Source organism: Salvelinus fontinalis, chromosome 4 (assembly GCF_029448725.1).
Source record: "Salvelinus fontinalis isolate EN_2023a chromosome 4, ASM2944872v1, whole genome shotgun sequence".
Classification (NCBI taxonomy): domain Eukaryota; kingdom Metazoa; phylum Chordata; class Actinopteri; order Salmoniformes; family Salmonidae; genus Salvelinus; species Salvelinus fontinalis.
Window position 1 is genome coordinate 11,806,941 of NC_074668.1, and position 23,614 is coordinate 11,830,554.

The window sequence follows — 23,614 nt, forward strand, 5'->3', positions numbered from 1 at the left end:
TTTGTTCGAAAAAAAAATAACATTTATTGTCTAGTAATTTCTTTCGATTTATATTAGCTAGCATTAAGACCATTTAGTGTTTTTTCCTGGTTAGATTATTTTCCATGTAAAAGACATAGCAAACATTTCTGTTATTTCTAAAGCATTTACTGTAAGAAAAGAAATATATACACTTTTTTACAAACGCTCAACCGATAAAAATACAAAGAGAATAAAACTGAACTAATCACACGATAGCAGACATGTAGGATGGGACACGGTACTAGGGTGAAGAGTCAGTGTGGGGGCTCATGTCTGGCAGAAAAGCAGGCTAGGGTCAGAGGTTAGGGGTCACAAGGGGTAGAGGTCACCAGGCCATTCACATTCTTCGTCTGTCAAAATAAAAACGACAATGCTGTTAATTCGGCATATCTGAGCTTTCGGTCCGCATTTCCATCAGTCATTGTTCTGGGGGCTCTGCCCATGGTAATGAATATAGAATGTCCTGTAGGATATCCTGACCCAGGGTCAGCTGTAGGACAGTAGAAAGGTCACGTATATAGAATGTTCTTTAGGATTCCCTGACCCAGGGTCAGATGTAGGACAGTAAAAAGCCACTTTGGTTTGTCAGTGGCCGATCCGCTCACTAGTGCAGTCTAGTAGATGACTTCATAGACAGTGGCCTTCTTATCTCCAGAACCTGTAACTATGTACTTATCATCGACTGAGATGTCACAGCTTAGCACCGACGAAGACTCCTTCGACTACAGAAGCGGAGAGAGGTAGAAGGGGGGGGGGGTATAGAGCGAAAGATTAGTGAAAGCTTAACACCCAGCCTTGACACAAGATCAAAAAAACAAAAAAACATTGGTAGGTAGGCCGATCGGAGAGAACAGACAGGTGTGTGTGTACCTGGAATATACTGGCTCCGTACGGTGTCCTCCACGCGTTCAGCAGGTTATCCTTCCCTGTGCTCACAAACCATTTACCTGGTGGTGGTAGAAAGAAAGAGAGAAAGAGAAAAAGAGAGAGAGAGAGAAAGCTTTAGGAATCACATAAAGCTATGACAGCTAATACTGTAGGGGCCAATACCAGAGTAGGGCTTATAATCACATCAAGTCAGGATTAGAGGTACTGTATATGAGGACACATGGAAACAGAATGTCAGGCTATGGCACGGTCAGATATCACCAGAGGTCAGATATCACCAGAGGTCAGATATCAGGTCAGAATGTGGAGAAGAAAAGTTAAACAGAATACTTGTATAAAACAGGAAGTTTAATACATCCCAGTTCAAAATGGAAAACAAAACCACAGTTCGGAAGCGGAAAATTTTACCCGGCAGGTGGCCTAGTGGTTAGAGCGTTGGACTAGTAATGGAAAGGTTGCTAGATCGAATCCCTGAGCTGACAAGGTAAAAATCTGTCGTTCTGCCCCCTGAACAAGGCAGTTAACCAACTGTTCCTAGGCCGTCATTGTAAATAAGAATTTGCTCTTAAATTACTCGCCTAGTTAAAAAAATAAAATTAAAATAAAAACAGGATACAGGGAGACAAAACACAGCGACACAAGTGGATCTGACATTAAGTTACTGTACACAGCTAACAAGAAGTCATATAGACCTCGAGGACGTCAGTCATACAGAGATCTGGTGACATGGTCTTACCACATGAGGCAAACTGGAGGGAGAGCACACAGCTCTCGTGAAGGTGCAGCTGGTACTTGTCTGGCTTGGTGACATGGAGCACCTCTACATTACTGCTCTCCATCCCCACCGCCAGCCACTCTCCCGTCGGACAGTACCCAAGAGAGAAGATCTGGAGAGAGGGAAGGGCAGAGTGTGTGTCACTGATGAAGTGGTAAAACAACAACAACTAGGTGGGTAAACACTGATTGCCGTTTGCGGTATTAAAAGTAAAGTATCGCTCCAGGCCTTGTTGTTTCAATAGCATCTCTGCTAGCACACAGCTGTGGCTAATGTCCTGTATATAATGTGTGAATTAACAGAGGACTGCCCCAGCTGCCACAACAAGAAGCCCAGTCTTTTCCCCTTTACAATTGACTCCTTAGGTATCAAGCTAATATCATCCTGCTCCGCGCCAAACCTGTTAATACACTATATTGTGCTGGGCATTGTAACCTGTGATAGGTGATCAGTCCTGCATTATTCTGGATTCTCCTGTTACACAAGGAGGTCCTTAAGAATACACCGTTGCAAGGTGACAATGAGCTGCAACCAAAGTGCATGAGATCCTTCATCACCAGTGATGTGAGATGCCTGTGTGTGCGTCAACCTGCGGTTTCAAGTCGTGCTGCATGAGTTGTGTTTCTCAGGTGTGTGTGTGTGTGTCTGTGTGTACCTGTGAGGTGAAGTCGTGCTGCTGCAGCTGGCGTCCCTCCCTTAGGTCCCAGGATCGGACTGTGTTGTCCAGCCCCCCTGTCCACAACTTGGTCCCATCATTGGAGATGTCAATACAGCTGGCTCCGTCTGTGTGGCCCTGGAACTGCCTGTGTTGGACAACACACGTTATCAAATATTATAAACTGGGTGGGTCGAGCCCTGAATGCTGATTGGCTGACAGTCATGGTATATCAGACCAGATACCACAGGTATGACAAAACATTTATTTTTACTGCTCTAACGACATTGGTAACCTGTTTATAATAGCAATAAGGCTCCTCGGGGGTTTGTGATATATGGACAATATACCACAGCTAACATGCTGACCTGACCAGACACGTCGCGTGCGCGAGCGTTGCAAAGAAAAATGTAGAAACGTTTTTCAATTATTGCACCCACACTGCTAGCACGCGCCAAGGAGCATCTGCGTTGCCAAGGGCTAACATAGAAGTCATTCCTATATCTGACGCAGATCGCGCTGCAAGTCCTGCCTCTCCCATCTCCTCATTGGTTTATAGATGCAGGTACCCACGTGCCATCTCCTCATTGGTTATACCCACGTGGGTGATTGAAAGAGGAACTGTTTCTCCGGTCATCGTGGTAATACTATGAAAGTTTAGATGCCAATCACCATATAAGTTCAAAGATGAAAAAGCCTGGAAGGAGGAGAGATGACTAGAAACGATTCGGTTGACCGTTTTATGTGTGGATTAATTGTCGGAGGTCCTTGTGCATTTCAGGTAAAATAACAACTCAATGTTTATATCCCAGGACAAATTAGCTAGCTAAAAGCTAGCTAGCTAAATTGCCATACATGTTTAATGCTTTTCGACCTATCCCCAAATTAATGTAATTGGTTCAGAGTTTGTTTTGATATTTTAACCTGCGTGTCGTTATCGCGTTTGGTGTGGGGGGACAAAATACATTTATGCACGATGGCGCTCGGCCAGTTTGGGTTCCGTGTAAGGGCTGTGTCCGGACGTTGCGTCGTGCTTAAGAACAGCCCTTAGCCATGATATATTGGCCATATACCACATCTTCTCGGGACTTATTGCTTAACTGTACATGGTCCTGTGTGGCCCAGTTGGTAGAGCATAGCGCTTGCAACACCAAGGTTTGTGGGTTCAATTCCAGCTGGGCCCACGTCTGCATAAAGTATATATATTATATCAATTCAGAACATGCTCAAATACACACACATGATATACGACCAGCTCAAGCACACATGTAACTACACTGTACACTCAGAGGTAACACATGAACATATACAAGTAACTGCCAAAATAAAGGACATGCCAGGGCAATGTCTGGAATGCCAGGGCAATGTCTGGAATGCCAGGGCAATGTCTAGAATGCCAGGGCAATGTCTAGAATGCCAGGGCAATGTCTGGAATGCCAGGGCAATGTCTGGAATGCCAGGGCAATGTCTGGAATGCCAGGGCAATGTCTAGAATGCCAGGGCAATGTCTAGAATGCCAGGGCAATGTCTAGAATGCCAGGGCAATGTCTAGAATGCCAGGGCAATGTCTGGAATGCCAGGGCAATGTCTGGAATGCCAGGGCAATGTCTAGAATGGGACACGCCAGGGCAATGTCTAGAATGGGACACGCCAGGGCAATGTCTAGAATGCCAGGGCAATGTCTAGAATGGGACACACAAGTGTAATGTCTGGAATGGGACACGCCAGGGTAATGTCTGGAATGGGACACGCCAGGGTAATGTCTGGAATGGGACACGCCAGGGTAATGTCTGGAATGGGACACGCCAGGGTAATGTCTGGAATGGGACATGCCAGGGTAATGTCTGGAATGGGACACGCTAGGGTAATGTCTGGAATGCCAGGGTAATGTCTGGAATGGGACACGCCAGGGTAATGTCTGAAATGCCAGGGTAATGTCTGGAATGGGATACGCTAGGGTAATGTCTGGAATGGGACACGCCAGGGTAATGTCTGGAATGCCAGGGTAATGTCTGGAATGGGACACGCTAGTGTAAAGTCTGGAATGGGACACGCTAGGGTAATGTCTGGAATGCCAGGGTAATGTCTGGAATGGGACACGCTAGGGTAATGTCTGGAATGGGACACGCCAGGGTAATGTCTGGAATGCCAAGGTAATGTCTGGAATGGGACACGCCAGGGTAATGTATAGAAAAGGAAACACTACAGTAATGTACACTACCTTTCAAAAGTATAGAATATCTACATAGGCGTACAGAAGCCCATTATCAGCAACCATCACTCCTGTGTTCCAATGGCACGTTGTGTTAGCTAATCCAAGTTTATAATTTTAAAAGGTTAATTGATCATTAGAAAACCCTTTTGCAATTATGTTAGCACAGCTGAAAACGTTTGTGGTGATTAAAGAAGCAATAAAACTGGCCTGCTTTAAACTAGTTGAGTATCTGGAGCATCAGCATTTGTGGGTTCGATTACAGGCTCAAAATGGCCAGAAACAAAGCACTTTCTTCTGAAACTCGTCAGTCCATTCTTGTGCTGACAAACTGCCTGGGAGCTCCTCAGTGGTGAAACTCCTCCTCCTTCAATCAGTGGTGAACCAGGTGGAACAAATCTTCCAGGCAATCTGGGCGTGCCAGCACCTGGCTCTGCTGTTGTCTTTAGACCGAAGTGAAAGGAGCCTTTATAACACCACAAGACCAAGGAAACTTCATCTTTGTGATCAAGGTGACTGTGCAAGTCCAAGCCCTCCACAAAACTGTGAAAGACAGCCGGTAAGCGCCATATTGGCCATGCTTGGCTAGACTGCTAATGATACTCTGGAAAACACAGACTCTTAACTTTGATAGGACTTTTGCAGTGGTATTTATAACTTCAAATGTTGTTTGTGGGGTATAAAGGAAAAGTAAGAAGAGCCAAATTCATTGTTGACAAAGAACTTGTTTGAAATGGTTAAAAGTAATTTAAACTTTGTAGAAATCTTAGTAAATCAAGTTCTTAATTCAGTAACAAATGTATAGTCTAAAAAAATCTTTGGCAAAAAAATGTAAGATTTGTCTGCTTAACTACTGATTAGAAAATAAATGTAATTTTTTACTAAAAATATTTTGAATGTATTTGGCTAAAATGCAAATTTAGATAAATATACTGATTCTGCTCATTTGATTAAAAATGGTGGGTTTCTATTTTTGGAAACATTTGCTTAAAAGTGGAAACCTTGTATTTTATAATGGCAGAAATGTGTTTATCTGAGGTGAATGTGGATAATTTTGTGTATTTAATTTGGCTGTCAACTCATAATAACTTGTATTTGTCATCTCTTTTTTGAGGTTTTTCACCTGTTTACTGCCAACCAAAGAATGGTAAATAAAAGACAAACAACTGATTCCATGGCTGTTTATTGAGTGAAATCCAGTTAAAATCTTCATGTGGAGGGACTGTCCTTTTCAAGTGGGGAATTGCACAAGGAGGTCAAAACTTGACAATTCTTGTTTTGAGAAATGAAGGCTATTCCATGCGAGAAATTGCAAAGAAACTGAAGATCTCGTACAACGCTGTGTACTACTCCCTTCACAGAACAGCGCCAACTGGCTCTAACCAGAATAGAAAGAGGAGTGGGGAGGCTCCGGTGCACAACTGAGCAAGAGGGCAAGTACATTAGTGTCTAGTTAGAGAAACAGATGCCTCACAAGTCCTCAATTGTCAGCTTCATTAAATAGTACCCACAAAACACCAGTTTCAACGTCAACAGTGAAGAGGCGTCTCCGGGATGCTGGCCTTCTAGACAGACTTGCAAAGAAAAAGCCATATCTCAGACTGGCCAATAAAAATTAAATATTAAGATGGGAAAAAGAACACAGACACTGGACAGAGGAACTCTGCCTAGAAGGCCAGCATCCTGGAGTCGCTTCTTCACTGTTGACGTTGAGACTGGTGTAAACAGTGACTATTTTAATTCAGATGTCAACGTAAATTGGCAGGCAGCCTAGTGGTTAGTGTTGGATTAGTAAGAGACTTTATGTTGGTGTTCCCTTTATTTTGGCAGTTACCTGTACAAACATTCATGTGTATTCACTCAAGGAAAGAAGTTGCCCTTAACCACATATCTAGGAACAGATCACCCTACCCCAATCTTACCTACCACAGTAGGGGGATAATACATTAGCTGACGCTGGACCTGTGGTTAGTAAAGGCTATTCAGTTCTACCTATTACCAACTGGCCATGTATTCTCCTCCCAGTGTTCCTTACCTAACCAGGGTCTGGTTGTGCAGGTCCCAGACGGCGATGTTCCCGTCGCTGCAGCAGGAAAAGCAAACCTTGGAGTCGGGGGAGATGGCCAGGGCGTAGCAGGCGGGGGCAGAGGAGGTCAGCTCCGCCTTGATGCGTGGGGTGGGCGTGGCCAGGTCCCAGATTGACAGCGTGCTGGCCTCGCCCCCCACGATGAGCGTCCGGCCGTCGGGAAGCAGCCGGCACGAGCGGATGTAGTTGTCTCGGTTCTGACACACACACACACACACTCATTTTGGTCTCTAATACACAAACTATGAAATAAAGTGGTAGGTAGGTGTGTTTTTAAAGATCTCTCTTTAAATACGCACAACGCTACTCAATACATGCGTCAACTGCGTGATTTTGGATAAAAGCGTGTATATTTGTGTAGCACTCACCAGGCAGTCCAGTTGGGACACGGGACTCTTGTTGCCAGGGTGACTGATGTCCCAGACCTTGACGCAGCCCTTGCCGCCCGTGTAGACGTGGCGCGTGGGATTACTGATGGTGACGGCACACACCACCTCGCCGTGGCTCAGAGTGTTGATCTGGCGAGCATGGCGTGGGATGCCCGGGCCCACTAGGGCGTCCGGAGGGAAGGGCACCGGCTGCATCTGTCCATCGGCGCTAACGTGGAAAGAGTAGGCCCTGAGAGGAGGATGAAGAGGGAAGGTGGACTTGAGGCATGGAATACATTTGAGATAGTGAGCACCAAACGTATTGGGACAGTGGTCACTGTCTCCGCACACACACACACTCACGGTTTGCCTCCAGGGATGCCTGATAAGCTGGGGGGCATTCCAGGGACTCTCATGTGAGGATGAGGGTCAAAGCCCACCTGAGGGAGAACACAGAGAGAAAGGGATGAGTACACACTCAAAGATCCATGGGGGCGCAGGCGAGCGCACACACACACGAGAAATTAGGTCAGTTGACAGCGTATTGGGTTCTACATAAACAGACACTTACACGGAACCCAAACCGGCTGCACGCGTGTGCCATCGTGCGCTATCTTGCATAAATGTATTTTGTCCCCCCACACAACGTGATCACGACACGCAGGTTAAAATATCAAAACAAACTCTGAACCAATTACATTAATTTGGGGACAGGTCGAAAAGCATGTATAACAATTTAGCTAGTTGGCTTGCACTTGCTAGCTAATTTGCCCTGGGATGTAAACATTGAGTTGTTATTTTACCTGAACTGCACAAGGACCTCTACTCCGACAATTAATCCACACATAAAACGGCCAACCGAATCGTTTCTAGTCATCTCTCCTCCTTCCAGGCTTTTTCATCTTTGAACTTATATGGTGATTGGCATCTAAACTTTCATAGTATTACCACGACAACCGGCAAAACAGTTTGTCTTTCAATCACCCATGTGGTATAACCAATGAGGAGATGGGAGAGGCAGGACTTGCAACGTGATCTGCGTCAGAAATAGAAAGGAGTTCTATTTTAGCCCTTGGTGTCGCAGACGCTTCTTGGCGCGCGCTAGCAGTGTGGGTGCAATAATTGAATAACATGGATTTCTACATTTATTTTGCGACGCTCGCACACGCGACGTGTCCGGTCTGGTCAGCATGTTAGCCGTTTAGACATGCAATGAGCACATATTATGGACTCGTATGGAATGAATAAGCGAACACACAAGCACACACCCACCATAGGGGAGCGTCCGTATGCGGCCACGGCGGCAGCAGCCGCAGCACTCATCTGAGGGGACATGTTGTGGAGGCCGGCGTAGGCGGCGCCCGCCAGCTCCCCGTTCATGGTGGCGTGGGGCAGCATTCCGAAAGGCCCAGGGTACGACCCAGGCACCGCCAGCGGGGTTCGCAGACCAGCAGCTAAGGGGTACACAAGAGCTGTTGTCAGATGGGTTAATGGAACTGTATTCAGTCATATTCATATGATGCCAAACACATCACATTTTTGCTCTGTACTGAAAGAGCTTTCTTGAAAACTTGACTGCTGAATTGCAGTTTTTGGGGATTGTATTAAAGGACTAATGAAATAAATACCAAAAGAGTTTGAGTGTAGAATCCCTAACAAAAACCAATGTATACTAGTAGGTGGCCTATAATATACATGCACCATTTTATTCATTTAGCAGACATTCTTCTCCAGAGCGACAACTAGGGTTAAGTGCTTTGCTCAAGTGCACAGACTTGGGGATTCGAAACCAGTGACCTTACAGTTACTGTCACAACCCTCTTAATGCTAGGCTACCTGCCGCCTTGTAGGCTGTTAGGAAGGCTTGGAAATGGCACAAGGTCAATTCAAAAGGTGTGACTTTTTATCATCTTACTAGGTGGGTGAGGTAGCTCCATGGAGGGGGGCTTGACTAGGCTTGGCCGGAGACTGGGAGTGGCGCTGGGTCCGGGGGTGGAGTCTCCTCTGGGAGTAGGTGTGCTCGACTTCAGCCCAGGCGTACCCGGCTTATCACGCTGCCATGGAAACAGAGGCATTCATTACCCAGATATCACACGACAGACAGAGAGACAGATAGCGAGAGAGAGACAGCGAGAGAGAGACAGAGCTGAGATATTCTGCTGAAGGTCAGTTGTGTGTTTGTGATCCAGAGTTTAAGTCTTGTTTAGACAGAATTGGGTTAGGTGTATTGAGGGCTTCAGCTACACCCACCATTCCCATCTCTTTGGACTTGAGGGAGGAGGAGCTTGCAGATGAGGCTGTGGAGGCAGGGCTACAGGAGGGGTCCTTCTTCAGGAGACGTGTCTTGTCCAGCCCGTTCTCCCTGGGGGATGGCAGGCGCGTACCATGTGGGGAGGCAGGGTCCTGGAGGGGGGTTCATTCACACACTGACTCACTCGGTGCACCACTCCCCCCCCCATGTGTAATAATAGTCTGCGTCCTAAAGAGCCCCCCATGTCCTATATAGTGCACTACTTTTGACCAGGGCCTATATGACATCCATCTATCCATCTATTTTTGAGCCATCTAGCGAGGCCTAACAGAACATTCAGACAGGCATGTACACGTCAGAAAGACACACACACACACACACACACACGTTACCTCATTGGAGACATCCACCACCAGGTTGTCATCACTCTTCTCCCCATCACTATCCTGTGGGGACAAACAGGGTGTCAGTCACCGCACACACACACACATTATTTTATCGTGTTACTTTTTACTTTAGTTTATTTGGTAAATATTTTCTCAACTCTTCTTGAACTGCACTGCTGGTTAAGGGCTTCTATGTAAGCATTTCACATGTTGTATTCGGCACATGTGACAATTTGATTTGACACGTATCACCCTCACAGCTGCTGCTTACATAATGACTGGAGTCCTTGTCCTCCACTTTTCTCTTCTTGGTGTCGTTGGCAAATTCTGGTCCGTTGCGCCGCTTGTCTGAGTTACGCAAACTGTCAGCAACCAGCAGGGTATTACTCTGCCAAAGACAGGAGGAGGAGGAAGGGATGAGACATGACATTCTACAGGCCCTAGGTTTGCCCTAGGTACAGATCAGCTTCCCTTCATCCCAATGCTAACCTAACATTAGTGGGGAAATCAGCATCGACATCACGGTTCTCCAACCCTGTTCCCGGAGAGAGACCATCCTGTAGGTTGTTTTTGTCTCTCTCCAGGAACCGGGTTGGAGTGAAAACCAACAGGATGGTCTCTCTCCAGGAACCGGGTTGGAGTGAAAACCAACAGGATGGTCTCTCTCCAGGAACCGGGTTGGAGTGAAAACCAACAGGATGGTCTCTCTCCAGGAACCGGGTTGGAGTGAAAACCAACAGGATGGTCTCTCTCCAGGAACCGGGTTGGAGTGAAAACCAACAGGATGGTCTCTCTCCAGGAACCGGGTTGGAGTGAAAACCAACAGGATGGTCTCTCTCCAGGAACCGGGTTGGAGTGAAAACCAACAGGATGGTCTCTCTCCAGGAACCGGGTTGGAGTGAAAACCAACAGGATGGTCTCTCTCCAGGAACCGGGTTGGAGTGAAAACCAACAGGATGGTCTCTCTCCAGGAACCGGGTTGGAGTGAAAACCAACAGGATGGTCTCTCTCCAGGAACCGGGTTGGAGTGAAAACCAACAGGATGGTCTCTCTCCAGGAACCGGGTTGGAGTGAAAACCAACAGGATGGTCTCTCTCCAGGAACCGGGTTGGAGTGAAAACCAACAGGATGGTCTCTCTCCAGGAACCGGGTTGGAGTGAAAACCAACAGGATGGTCTCTCTCCAGGAACCGGGTTGGAGTGAAAACCAACAGGATGGTCTCTCTCCAGGAACCGGGTTGGAGTGAAAACCAACAGGATGGTCTCTCTCCAGGAACCGGGTTGGAGTGAAAACCAACAGGATGGTCTCTCTCCAGGAACCGGGTTGGAGTGAAAACCAACAGGATGGTCTCTCTCCAGGAACCGGGTTGGAGTGAAAACCAACAGGATGGTCTCTCTCCAGGAACCGGGTTGGAGTGAAAACCAACAGGATGGTCTCTCTCCAGGAACCGGGTTGGAGTGAAAACCAACAGGATGGTCTCTCTCCAGGAACCGGGTTGGAGTGAAAACCAACAGGATGGTCTCTCTCCAGGAACCGGGTTGGAGTGAAAACCAACAGGATGGTCTCTCTCCAGGAACCGGGTTGGAGTGAAAACCAACAGGATGGTCTCTCTCCAGGAACCGGGTTGGAGTGAAAACCAACAGGATGGTCTCTCTCCAGGAACCGGGTTGGAGTGAAAACCAACAGGATGGTCTCTCTCCAGGAACCGGGTTGGAGTGAAAACCAACAGGATGGTCTCTCTCCAGGAACCGGGTTGGAGTGAAAACCAACAGGATGGTCTCTCTCCAGGAACCGGGTTGGAGTGAAAACCAACAGGATGGTCTCTCTCCAGGAACCGTGTTGGAGTGAAAACCAACAGGATGGTCTCTCTCCAGGAACCGGGTTGGAGTGAAAACCAACAGGATGGTCTCTCTCCAGGAACCGGGTTGGAGTGAAAACCAACAGGATGGTCTCTCTCCAGGAACCGGGTTGGAGTGAAAACCAACAGGATGGTCTCTCTCCAGGAACCGTGTTGGAGTGAAAACCAACAGGATGGGGTCTCAGAGCCCTGCACTACAGCACCTTCACCCTCCAGGCCAGGGGCAGGTGTGCCTGTCTGTCAGTCTTCAGTCAAAACCCTCACGTCAAGGTGGTGGTGGTGGGCTGACACACGGCAGAGAAGACGCTGATTAGAGTAGTTCTGCCGCTTTATCAGTGCTCCCTCTCCTGGCCCTTTCCAGCTATTACTGCTATAGCTAAAGGGCAGTGTGTGTGTGTGTGTGTGATTCACTTCCACAACCCCCCCCCCTCCTCCCCTCCTCCCCTGGCTAACAGATTCCATTGTGTGTGGATTAGCCCATCATGTTGGAGTCCATTTAGGCCTGACGCTGTCAATGAAATGTGCATCCAGGAGCCGCAGAACACACACACAGAGCCCCAATAGACAGGCAGGGCAAGGGGCCTCCTCCCCTCTTCCTCCCCCTCTTCACCCTCAGCCAAAGGTTCCTTCAAAGTCTCCCTCCCAGGGGAACATTATTTAAAGGCTTTGGAAAGCAGAGCGCTGACCCACAAAACACAAGCAATTTCCCCGCTGTCTCTCAGGTCATGACGCTCTAGCCCCCCGCCCCCCGCCCGGCAGCCGTATTAAACACAATGAGGCCCTTTAAGCGCAGGATCAGCAAAGTGGGGGGGGGGGGGGGGGGGGGGCAATCTGCTCACTGAGGTGTTTAATACACACAACAATGCCGGGCAGTGGAGGGCGAGAGCTCCTGTCATTGTGTGTGTGTGTGTGTGTGTGCACGTCTGTGTACGTGCGTGTATGAGGGCTCTGCTAATTCCCTCATTTGGAGAGAGCGCCAAACAGTCCAGGGCAGATCCAGGCCAATCCAGTAACGGCAGGCAGCCCAGCACCCCAGCCCCCTCCCACCCTGCCATGATGTTAACCTCAGAAAACACACACACACACACACTTAAAGGCCATGGATGCATTTCTAAATGAAGGCCAGTTTGACATGAGAATGAGAGAAAGGGAGGTGAATCAAAGCAAGGATGGTGGGTGGCACAGAGCTGTGTCTGTGAGAGAAAGATAATGAGTGGGCTTAAGGAATGATTAGCAGGGGTTAACATCAAAAGTGCTAAGGGGGAAACTAGATGGCTTGTACTTTGTGGTGCAAAGTAGCATCAGGTCCCCTAGCAACCAGGGACTAGTTGACTCTCTACTATCATATCATCTAGGAGGGGTATGATGCTTTATTTCAGGACTAGTTGACTCTCTCTCCTATCATATCATCTAGGAGGGGTATGATGCTTTATTTCAGGACTAGTTGACTCTCTCTACTATCATATCATCTAGGAGGGGTATGATGCTTTATTTCAGGACTAGTTGACTCTCTCTACTATCATATCATCTAGGAGGGGTATGATGCTTTATTTCAGGACTAGTTGACTCTCTCGTATCATATCATCTAGGAGGGTTATGACGCTTCATTTCAGGTATTTAACTAGCGCTTGCCAAGGCTGCAGCCATAGCTAACAGGAAGTACTTACTGTGCTTGGCTCTCTCTCTGTTCCCATAGCAACGATGACACACAGCATCAAGGTGTCGAGGGCGCACACGAGGGAGGCATGGAAAACACACAAAAAGAAACGGAGAGAAAAATAAAAGAATTAGAATCCAGAGCCGTGCACTTGTTTTCAGTATATTTATTATTAACAAACCCAATGATAACACAGTCCAGTCCGTTCTCCTCCCTCTGTCTGACTATGTGGGCGAGCCAGACAGACTCCTCCTCAGATGCAGGCCCAGCAACAAGGCCGGGTGGGTCTCACCTCTCAGGTGCTCGGCCTCCACTGGGTGTTTCCTGTCCTCTTTGCTGGCCAGGTGGGGTGGCGGCACCCCCAGGGCACTGGACAGGGCGAGCAGACTGGCCCCTCCCCCCAAATGGGCCGGGTGGAGCCCCGCGGGGTGGGGGGTGAGCGGGACATGGGAGCTGTGCGCGTGGGACAGGTGCTGCTGCTACAGGAGAGAGGCAATCAATTACTAATTTATAATCAATCAATATTCCCCAATCCACTTGAAAGTGTGTCAATCGATAGAACAAGCCATTAACACACTGATGGAGCAGAGTGATCAATGTGAAAACCTAGAGGAATTCATGACCCTTCAGTGTTTCCTCCAGAGTAGCTTTCTATGATGTGGCCTTCTCACAAATAATGGCAGAGCCATAATCCTCTCCCTTCAACACACACTCTATATTTCTAAACACACACACACACACACACACACACACACACACAGAGAGAGAGAGAGAACAATACTGACAGCTGGGATCACAGCCCAGAGCTTGAAGAGGAAGGGAGGAGGGGGTTGGAGAGCCCCAGCTGCTGCCTGCGGGCCAGGGAGGGAGGGAAGGTGGGGAGGAGAGTAGGGCTCTGGTGGATTGGGGGCGTTTAGCTGTCAGGTCTCGGTCTCTTTCACACCAAATCAGGCGCTCGTCTGAGCGTGAAATGCCTTTGTGTTCCAAAACATCATTATTGCGTCTTCAGACAGTAGCCGCAGGAATCAAACCTCGGAGATTTGCCGCGGGGGGAGGGGGAGGGAGGGTCTCAGCAGGAGAGTGGGGGAGGGGCGGTGGTGAAGGTCAACCCTCCTCTTTATCTCTAATTGACTAAGCCACACCCCCCCCCTCCTCCTCCTCAGAACCACAGGAGAGAGACGCCACAGCACTCTAACCCCATACCTACTCTTTCACAGCGCTAATCCCTGGGCTTGCCCGCCAAACACACACATACCACCGAGCCCTTGTTCCATGTGCCAAAACAGCATGGCAAGGAGCGCTCGCTCACACACATGCGAACACACACACCCCCCCCCCACTGGTGAGAGTAAATGGAGGGGAAGTATTGGTGGAGGCGGGGGGAGCCTGTGTGTCAGGGGGTGTTAGGGTGAGCCGTGGAGGGAGGGGTGAGGGTGTCCATGCTTCATTACACTCATTTAACACACACAAACACAGTGACTGACAGCTTGGTGGGGGGGGACCAGACTCTCAAACCCACTTTATACACACTGGAATCGTGCAATTAAGACTCAAATGGCAACCGCCACCACCGCCACAGCCATCAAACCCACCTCCCCCACCACCTCAGCCTCCCCCTCTTCCAAAGCCTCACAGAACCGTTGAGAAAATCCAAACAGCCAACACACAGCAGCAGCTACGCGTGTTGTTATGGTTAGCAAACACAGCAGCAGCTACGCGTGTTGTTATGGTTACCAAACACAGCAGCAGCTACGCGTGTTGTTATGGTTACCAAACACAGCAGCAGCTACGCATGTTGTTATGGTTACCAAACACAGCAGCAGCTACGCATGTTGTTATGGTTACCAAACACAGCAGCAGCTACGCGTGTTGTTATGGTTACCAAACACAGCAGCTGCTACGCGTGTTGTTATGGTTACCAAAAATAGCAGCAGCTACGCGTGTTGTTATGGTTACCAAACACAGCAGCAGCTACGCGTGTTGTTATGGTTACCAAACACAGCAGCAGCTACGCTGCTGGGCTCCCGAGTGGCGCAGCGTTCTAAGGCAAAGCATCTCAGTGCTAGAGGCGTCACTACAGACACCCTGGTTCAAATACAGGCTGTATCACAACCTGGATTCCGGGTCCCATAGGGCAGTCCCATAGGGCGGTGCACAATTGGCCCAGCGTCGTCCGGGTTTGGCCGTCATTGGAAATAAGAATTTGTTCTTAACTGACTTGCCTAGTTAAATAAAGGTTAAAGAAAATAAAAACTTAAAATATGCATGTTGTTATGGTTACCAAACACAGCAGCAGCATATCCCGGTAAAGAACTGTCACAGACATGTCGACATTTCACTAATAGCATGTCACACATACACACACTCTCACAGTACACACACAGGAAGTTGCAGTAGAGTGTATTTACAGTGGATGGTAGGCCGGGAAGTCCCCGTACCCCAATGATGGCGTTGAGTTCAGCCATGGTGACCTGCTTGGCTCTCTCTACCGCTTGGACCACCTGCTGCTGGTGCTGCATGGGCACACACAGCATTACACACCTAATATCCTGGGCCTACTACACAAAATGTACTGACAACATATATGCACACACACACACACACACACTTACCTCCTGTGAGAGGAAGGGGATGACTTGTGCACAGATGGTGTTGAGCCTTTTGGCAATCTCTGTCTGTTGGACGGAGTAGAGAGAGGATGGATGGATCAGTATGGATAGTGCAGTGACCACCACAGTTTAGAAGATACATCCAGCAGTGCCTAGGGGCCGTCGGACATAAAAACATTCCCCCTTGTATTCACACAGCCATGTGCAGGTCAACTCCAGCTGGGGTTTATTCATCAGTGCACAGTGTAGCAAAACAGTTTTGAAATCGAGAGTTTCTTAAATGGACTAATTCAGGTATGTCCCTCCCCAGTGGTTCCTAGTGAATACAGCCCAGGTCAACTGCACCCAATATCCTATATATGATTAAATATCATGATATTAGACATTGAAAATGTATTGTGAGGGTTAAGACAATTTGAACTCTACAAATACCAAAACTGTGCAGTTTTGTCAGTTAGGCTTTATTAATATGTTGAAAATAAAAGTGTAAATGAATGAACTAAGTCGTATTTTGTAGTCATACTAAGATTATTTAAAGCTGCAATATGTAACTTTTGGGCGACCCAAACAAATATATAGATATATACATATATATAGAAATATATAGAAATGTGAGTTTTGATCTGTCATTCTCATTGAAAGCAAGTCTAAGAAGCAGTAGATCTGTTCTATGTGCACTATTTCTATGCTCCCTGTTCTTAAGTTTTGTTTTTGTGTCTTTTACTTCCGGTTTTGTACAGCAGCTTCAAACAGCTGAAAATACTATCTTTTTGGTTCTGGAAAACTTCTCTCACAGCGGTTTAGATGGTACAATGATTCTCTACACTATACTTGCTTGTTTTGTCACAAACTGATGTTTTAGCAACCAGGAAATGGTGGAGAGATCATAGAAATGAGAATGTGACTATTATATCGGAAATAAAAACTAACATTTGAATTATCTAGTCATTAACATTGCAAAACGATTATATCGGATATTAGGAGTAGCATATTGTAGAAGAGGTCTGACCAAATATCGGTAAACCCTAGTGTGCATGTGATGCTGGAGATGTGCTGAAGGATAGCCAGACATGTCTAACTGCTTTCAGGACCAACTGCCACCATCTGTCAAGATATAGGATCAATGCTGTATTGGTCCAGATCTTTATCACAATGAGACCAACCAAGTTAAATAAAGGATAAATAAAATTAAAAAAGTAAATATTGGTATGAGTGACTCCATAAACAATTCACTGGAGAGAGGACTAGTTAACAGCTTGCTGCCTGCCACAGTTCTCAGAAAACACACGCACCATACACACACACACAGCAATGAATCATACCAAGGCTCCTGCCTTGCTATCATGTCAGCCTTAGATTAAGTTTCACCCTCTGCCTCGCTACTATTCCCATCGGTGCTTTAAGATAATCTCATCACTCCTAATTTAATTTCGTCCCACTCATATCCATGGTTGGGCATCCGGCCCCCGGAGGTGACTGCGATTGGCTGGATACCCTATACCCCCACTGAGGCTGCAAATCAGATGATGCAGCTCAAATTACATATCGTCCAATCAAATTGATCTGAGGCGGGTCAGGGTACAGGGGGAATTAGAGGACCCTTCGAACGCAGTAATAGGACATTACACACACACACACACTCGCAGACAGACAGACACACACAAACAACACACACACACACCCCATTTTCTTTTGAAAAGCGAGTGAGAAATGGAGTCAGGGCCCATGGGCCGTATGTATTGAGCTTCTCAGAGCAGGAGTGCTGACCTAGATCAGACGCTTGATACATACAGATCTCTGTGATATCAGATGCTGGCTACATTATCAGAAGAGATCCTCCAGCCAATCTTCTAGCAGCCTTTGTGACACGCCCTAGAAAGAGGCAGCCTCACCGGTTTCCCGTTAGCACACCTGCTTCTGTCTGCTGCCTAGCTCCTAGAACCACAGCAGCTGGCCTAGAATACACCTGCCTAGCTCCTAGAACCACAGCAGCTGGCCTAGAATACACCTGCCTAGCTCCTAGAACCACAGCAGCTGGCCTAGAATACACCTGCCTAGCTCCTAGAACCACAGCAGCTGGCCTAGAATACACCTGCCTAGCTCCTAGAACCACAGCAGCTGGCCTAGAATACACCTGCCTAGCTCCTAGAACCACAGCTGCTGGCCTAGAATACACCTGCCTAGCTCCTAGAACCACAGCAGCTGGCCAAGAATACACCTGCCTAGCTCCTAGAACCACAGCAGCTGGCATAGAATACACCTGCCTAGCTCCTAGAACCACAGCAGCTGGCCTAGAATACACCTGCCTAGCTCCTAGAATATACCTGTAAGCCAAGAAAAGACCTGCTTCTCCCCACTGTGCTTTCCCAGAAGGGAAGCACCATCTCTGAGGGGTATTCTTAGCCGGCAGATAGGTGCTGCAGGCTGGGAATAGGCTGAGTTCCAAGACACTTTGGGCACTAAACCCACAGGAGAGCATTAACAGGGATTCATTAAGGAACGGTTAAGGGAATCATTGCGCGACCCAGAGCCAGATGCCCAAGTGGGTCAGAGGAGCCAGAAAATCAATGGGCCAATAAAAGTCCCTCACCTCGCCCATCTCTTACCCGACCCAACCCCAGGAGACAGACAGCGTGGAGGTTTTCACACATGCCAGGGGCTTACAACGAAAGGAAGGCCTTTGGTAATGGAGCAGACTTCCGCTCTGATTCAGAACAATAACCAGTGTGTTCAACTATGGTAGTAGGTGACACAACGAACCGCACATGGAAATCATGGCAAGTTGTCGAGCCATCAGCTAGTATATCAGTGACGAGGGCCTACAGGCCATAGGTCTGAGGGCCTGCCAGGTGGCAGAGAGAGAGAGCCCTACATGAACATGTTGAATTCCAGATCTACCCTGAACCCCAAGGCACTTCTGGATCTATACTACACCTGAGGGCTGGATAGGCTAAACTTACCTCTAACCTATCAGAGGGCAAGATGGAGCTAGGCTTAATACCATACTGCTTCATTAAACCTGAATCAAAACATTCAGGTCTACATAAAGTGGGTAGGTGTAGGGGTTAAGGATAAGTTTGGAATTCAGCCCCAATACCCTAATATGAGCAGCAGGAGAATGGGTCTGCACTCCCATCTCCTCCAACTTCATTCAATCAGGCAGCGGTGCAGACAAAGGGGAGGCAGGCCTGGGGCTGGTGTGGCCAGAGCAACTGGCTACAGTGTGGCAGGGGCAGGGATACAGCACTCACAATACCACCCTCTACTGAGACAATGAGCAGAAATGACATCTTCCCCACAATAAGAGACATGCATTACTATCAGACACCGAGAGAGACAGACAGCAAGAGACAGAGACAGACAGCCCGACCGACAGCGAGACAACGAGAGAGAGAGAGACAGCGAGACAACGAGAGAGAGAGAGACAGCGAGACAACGAGAGAGAGAGAGACAGCGAGACAACGAGAGAGAGAGAGAGACAGCGAGACAACGAGAGAGAGAGAGAGACAGCGAGACAACGAGAGAGAGAGAGAGACAGCGAGACAACGAGAGAGAGAGAGAGACAGCGAGACAACGAGAGAGAGAGAGAGACAGCGAGACAACGAGAGAGAGAGAGAGACAGCGAGACAACGAGAGAGAGAGAGAGACAGCGAGACAACGAGAGAGAGAGAGAGAGAGACAGCGAGACAACGAGAGAGAGAGAGAGAGAGACAGAGAGACAACGAGAGAGAGAGAGAGAGAGACAGCGAGACAGACAGCGAGACAGCGAGACAGCGAGAGAGACAGCGAGACAACGAGAGAGAGAGAGACAGCGAGACAACGAGAGAGAGAGAGACAGCGAGACAACGAGAGAGAGAGAGACAGCGAGACAACGAGAGAGAGAGAGACAGCGAGACAACGAGAGAGAGAGAGACAGCGAGACAACGAGAGAGAGAGAGACAGCGAGACAACGAGAGAGAGAGAGACAGCGAGACAACGAGAGAGAGAGAGACAGCGAGACAACGAGAGAGAGAGAGACAGCGAGACAACGAGAGAGAGAGAGACAGCGAGACAACGAGAGAGAGAGAGACAGCGAGACAACGAGAGAGAGAGAGACAGCGAGACAACGAGAGAGAGAGAGACAGCGAGACAACGAGAGAGAGAGAGACAGCGAGACAACGAGAGAGAGAGAGACAGCGAGACAACGAGAGAGAGAGAGACAGCGAGACAACGAGAGAGAGAGAGACAGCGAGACAACGAGAGAGAGAGAGACAGCGAGACAACGAGAGAGAGAGAGACAGCGAGACAACGAGAGAGAGAGAGACAGCGAGACAACGAGAGAGAGAGAGACAGCGAGACAACGAGAGAGAGAGAGACAGCGAGACAACGAGAGAGAGAGAGACAGCGAGACAACGAGAGAGAGAGAGACAGCGAGACAACGAGAGAGAGAGAGACAGCGAGACAACGAGAGAGAGAGAGACAGCGAGACAACGAGAGAGAGAGAGACAGCGAGACAACGAGAGAGAGAGAGACAGCGAGACAACGAGAGAGAGAGAGACAGCGAGACAACGAGAGAGAGAGAGACAGCGAGACAACGAGAGAGAGAGAGACAGCGAGACAACGAGAGAGAGAGAGACAGCGAGACAACGAGAGAGAGAGAGACAGCGAGACAACGAGAGAGAGAGAGACAGCGAGACAACGAGAGAGAGAGACAGCGAGACAACGAGAGAGAGAGACAGCGAGACAACGAGAGAGAGAGACAGCGAGACAACGAGAGAGAGAGACAGCGAGACAACGAGAGAGAGAGACAGCGAGACAACGAGAGAGAGAGACAGCGAGACAACGAGAGAGAGAGACAGCGAGACAACGAGAGAGAGAGACAGCGAGACAACGAGAGAGAGAGACAGCGAGACAACGAGCGAGAGAGACAGCGAGACAACGAGCGAGAGAGACAGCGAGACAACGAGCGAGAGAGACAGCGAGACAACGAGCGAGAGAGAGACAGCGAGACAACGAGAGAGAGAGACAGCGAGACAACGAGAGAGAGAGACAGCGAGACAACGAGAGAGAGAGACAGCGAGACAACGAGAGAGAGAGGGACAGCGAGCGACACCACACATAATCCTTCCTCAGCAAACCACCCAGGCTATTCCACCTCCAATTTCCTCTGTCCTGACCAATCGATTTGTGTGGTAATTACTGGTAAATGCTGTGAGCCAGAGTGCTCTGTTCCTGTGGGGCAAGCCTGTGTGTGTATTGAGGAAGAGTGCTCCTCTGCATTTTTTTCGATAAAGGACTCTATGATTGATTCCTATGCCCTCCCCAGCCCAGCCACTTCAATGCAATAAAACAGGCTACTCCCCCAGACAGTACCAATCAATCAACAGAGTAATTCATCCTGCCTCTGAGCTCGTACCACCAGGTCTAACTTGAGAGAAACAGAGCACCATCCATCACTGATATACCCTCTCACACACACACACACACACACACTTCCTGGCAGGCTAAAAGCCCATTCTCTGCGTGAACACACACACAATATAGGAAATAGTAAGAGCGAGTGTGAGCAAGGCTTACCTGTTTATGCATTTCAATGTTCAGCCCATAAGACATTTCATAGTACTGTGGATGACAGAGTTGTAATCATTAGGCTGACAGAGGAAAGGGAAGTAAACTATCTTAAAGAGAGGGCTAGTTAACAGCTTTACCTTTTCAAAGAGTATCGTAAGGCATCTCAGTCAGTCTCCCCACCCTAACGCCACTTCTCTTTTCCTACTAGCACTGACCCAGCCGATAGCTACTTCATTGAGGGAAAATGTACTTGCTATGACTGTGATATGTGGTTGTCTCACCAAGCTATCTTATGATGAATGCACTAAATGTAAGTCACTTTGGATAACGGCATCTGCTAAACGACTAAAATGAAAAGAAAAAACAACCTCAGAATGTAGATATATATATAATAGAGCTAATGTAGTGGAAATCAATGTGTGTGCATAGGCCTGTTTGTGTGTGTAAGCAAAAAATAAACGTTGACAGTATGCTTGCAATGTGGCAATAGTATCAATCCAGACAGTGATAGTGCGTTGACATCTAGAATGTGTGTGCTGATTGGACTCACCATAACATAGTGCCTCTGCATCTCTGTCTTCTCACTGGCCAGCTTCTCACACTCCAGTTTCAAACTGCCGAGGACAGAGACACTATCAAAATAAAACAGGACGCCACATAGCCACCACCACCAATCCTGAACACATACCCAGAAGACATTCCAAATGTAGTTCAGATAAACATATCTAATATGGTCTATAGGGCAGAGCGGCATGGTCTGGAAAACCTCTTGGAATCATGCAACACCAATATTTGTTTACCTGCTGCATAGGCCATTAAGACATTCTAGGTCATATGGCTATGATAGCAGCAGTCTAGCCTACTGCCTACTATCATGCAGGGCACTTCATCGCTCTCCTCTCCTCCTCCCCAGTCCCACATATGGCAACATGCACAGTTGCACACATGGGAAAATAAGAGGTGATTTATGAAAATCTGACCTCGACTCTACCCTCTGGCTTAAGCACATCAGCATGGCTTATACCTACCACAGTCTGAGCACAAAAGGTGTAACATACTGCCCTCGGAGTGTATGTGGGTGGGTGGGTTGTGTGTGTGGGGGTGGGGTGTGTGTGTGTGTGGGGGTTGTGTGTGTGAACAGCCACTCACCTGTGGTACTGGGCTTGGAGGAACTGGAACTCCTCTTTGATGCGGTCCAGTGACTCTGGAATGGTGAATTTGAAAGGTTGGCCCGGGGCCTGGTGGGGCGTCTATCAAAATAAAATAAAAAGTCACATCACTCAATACCTGTCCGTTTGATTCTGCATCATAGATGTAGTCTAATTAGCAGTGAATTACAAACAGCAATACAGCATCCAAGTGCGATGTGGCTTGCCAAGTGCGATGTGCGCCTAGCCCCAATTACTGAGAGTGCATCATGTTAAACTCATTACAGAACTGTTACAGGCTGACAGCCTCTAAGCCAAAGACAAACAAAGGGGCTTCGCCCGACATCCGGGACCGACCCACCATCGCCGGTATACAGAATGGTTCGACATGACAAATGAGTGCAGAGAACCTGCGGATGGGGGATGCGTTTCACTGGCCAACCTTACCGGGTGTCGACCCTGGGGGAACATCGTTCTACCTCCGCAGACGTCCTCTTCCTAAAAAACAGTCTGGTATCAAAATAGGGACCGGCGTGGGGATTCTCCACCTTACGATAAATGCATCCTAGGTCCTTCCGAGACTGGCCGTAAATTGACACAACACGTCCGACCGTTTGTCCTCCTAGATCTCCAGTCAACTCCTCAACAGCGGTGCTCCGGCGACTGATGCGCGGAAGAATACTCTTTCTTTACGCCAGCATATGACCATGTATCAAACGTAAAAACAAGGGATACGGTCATCCAGAGGAGAAAAACAAGAGCGGTCTTCCTCTGTTGTAGGCTGTGTGATCCTGTCCACGCAGAAATATCCGAATAGCCGAAACTCCAGTTGTAGTCAACAGAGCCAAGACCACAACGCGCTCAGGAAAAAAAGCGTAGGTTACTAGAACAAATCCACATAAGTTAATTGTAATGAAGAGTTCCCACTTGACTTGCCGTGGTAGCTTGTGGTGAATGCTCAACATAAATTACTATTCGTTATCCGAATAGCCTGTACTCGATGAAACGTAAGATTGGAAAATACTTCAGTCTAAAGAAAGGTTTAGTAAGGGGAAAATGTTGTTAGTTTTGATAATAACTCCCACTATCAACTCAACAATGTAGCGTCAAGCCTCGCTTTACCCCAATGGCAACTTTCTCACGCGGTTTC

At 48.1% G+C, this 23,614-nt stretch overlaps 1 protein-coding gene across 2 annotated transcripts; it reads right to left on the reverse strand.

Moving 5' to 3' along the window:
• Nucleotides 1–23,614, reverse strand: LOC129853088 (transducin-like enhancer protein 1). Of its 2 annotated transcripts, none has more exons than XM_055918783.1 (20): nucleotides 22,912–23,614; nucleotides 22,466–22,566; nucleotides 21,867–21,930; nucleotides 21,323–21,367; nucleotides 15,770–15,832; nucleotides 15,566–15,670; nucleotides 13,450–13,636; nucleotides 13,168–13,184; nucleotides 9,914–10,030; nucleotides 9,649–9,702; nucleotides 9,256–9,408; nucleotides 8,921–9,059; nucleotides 8,278–8,477; nucleotides 7,369–7,445; nucleotides 7,006–7,255; nucleotides 6,587–6,834; nucleotides 2,340–2,487; nucleotides 1,646–1,796; nucleotides 892–968; nucleotides 1–743 (listed from the first exon to the last, which is right to left on the reverse strand). In XM_055918783.1, exons 1-20 carry the CDS (start codon nucleotides 22,933–22,935, stop codon nucleotides 636–638), a joined length of 2,328 nt encoding a protein of 775 aa, XP_055774758.1. In that variant the 5' UTR covers nucleotides 22,936–23,614; the 3' UTR covers nucleotides 1–635. The 2 variants fall into 2 exon arrangements, with proteins under 2 accessions (XP_055774758.1, XP_055774759.1); XM_055918784.1 differs by having other exon boundaries at nucleotides 8,278–8,459; nucleotides 22,912–23,613.

Excerpts from the sequence above, each read along its gene's own strand:
- LOC129853088 (XM_055918783.1), bottom strand. The coding sequence starts at position 22,935 with ATGTTCCCCCAGGGTCGACACCCG. Across the intron at positions 9,409-9,648 it reads TGGTGGATGTCTCCAATGAG|GACCCTGCCTCCCCACATGG; the intron begins GTAACGTGTGTG and ends ACCCCCCTCCAG. Across the intron at positions 7,256-7,368 it reads GGCATCCCTGGAGGCAAACC|GGCCTACTCTTTCCACGTTA; the intron begins GTGAGTGTGTGT and ends TCCTCCTCTCAG.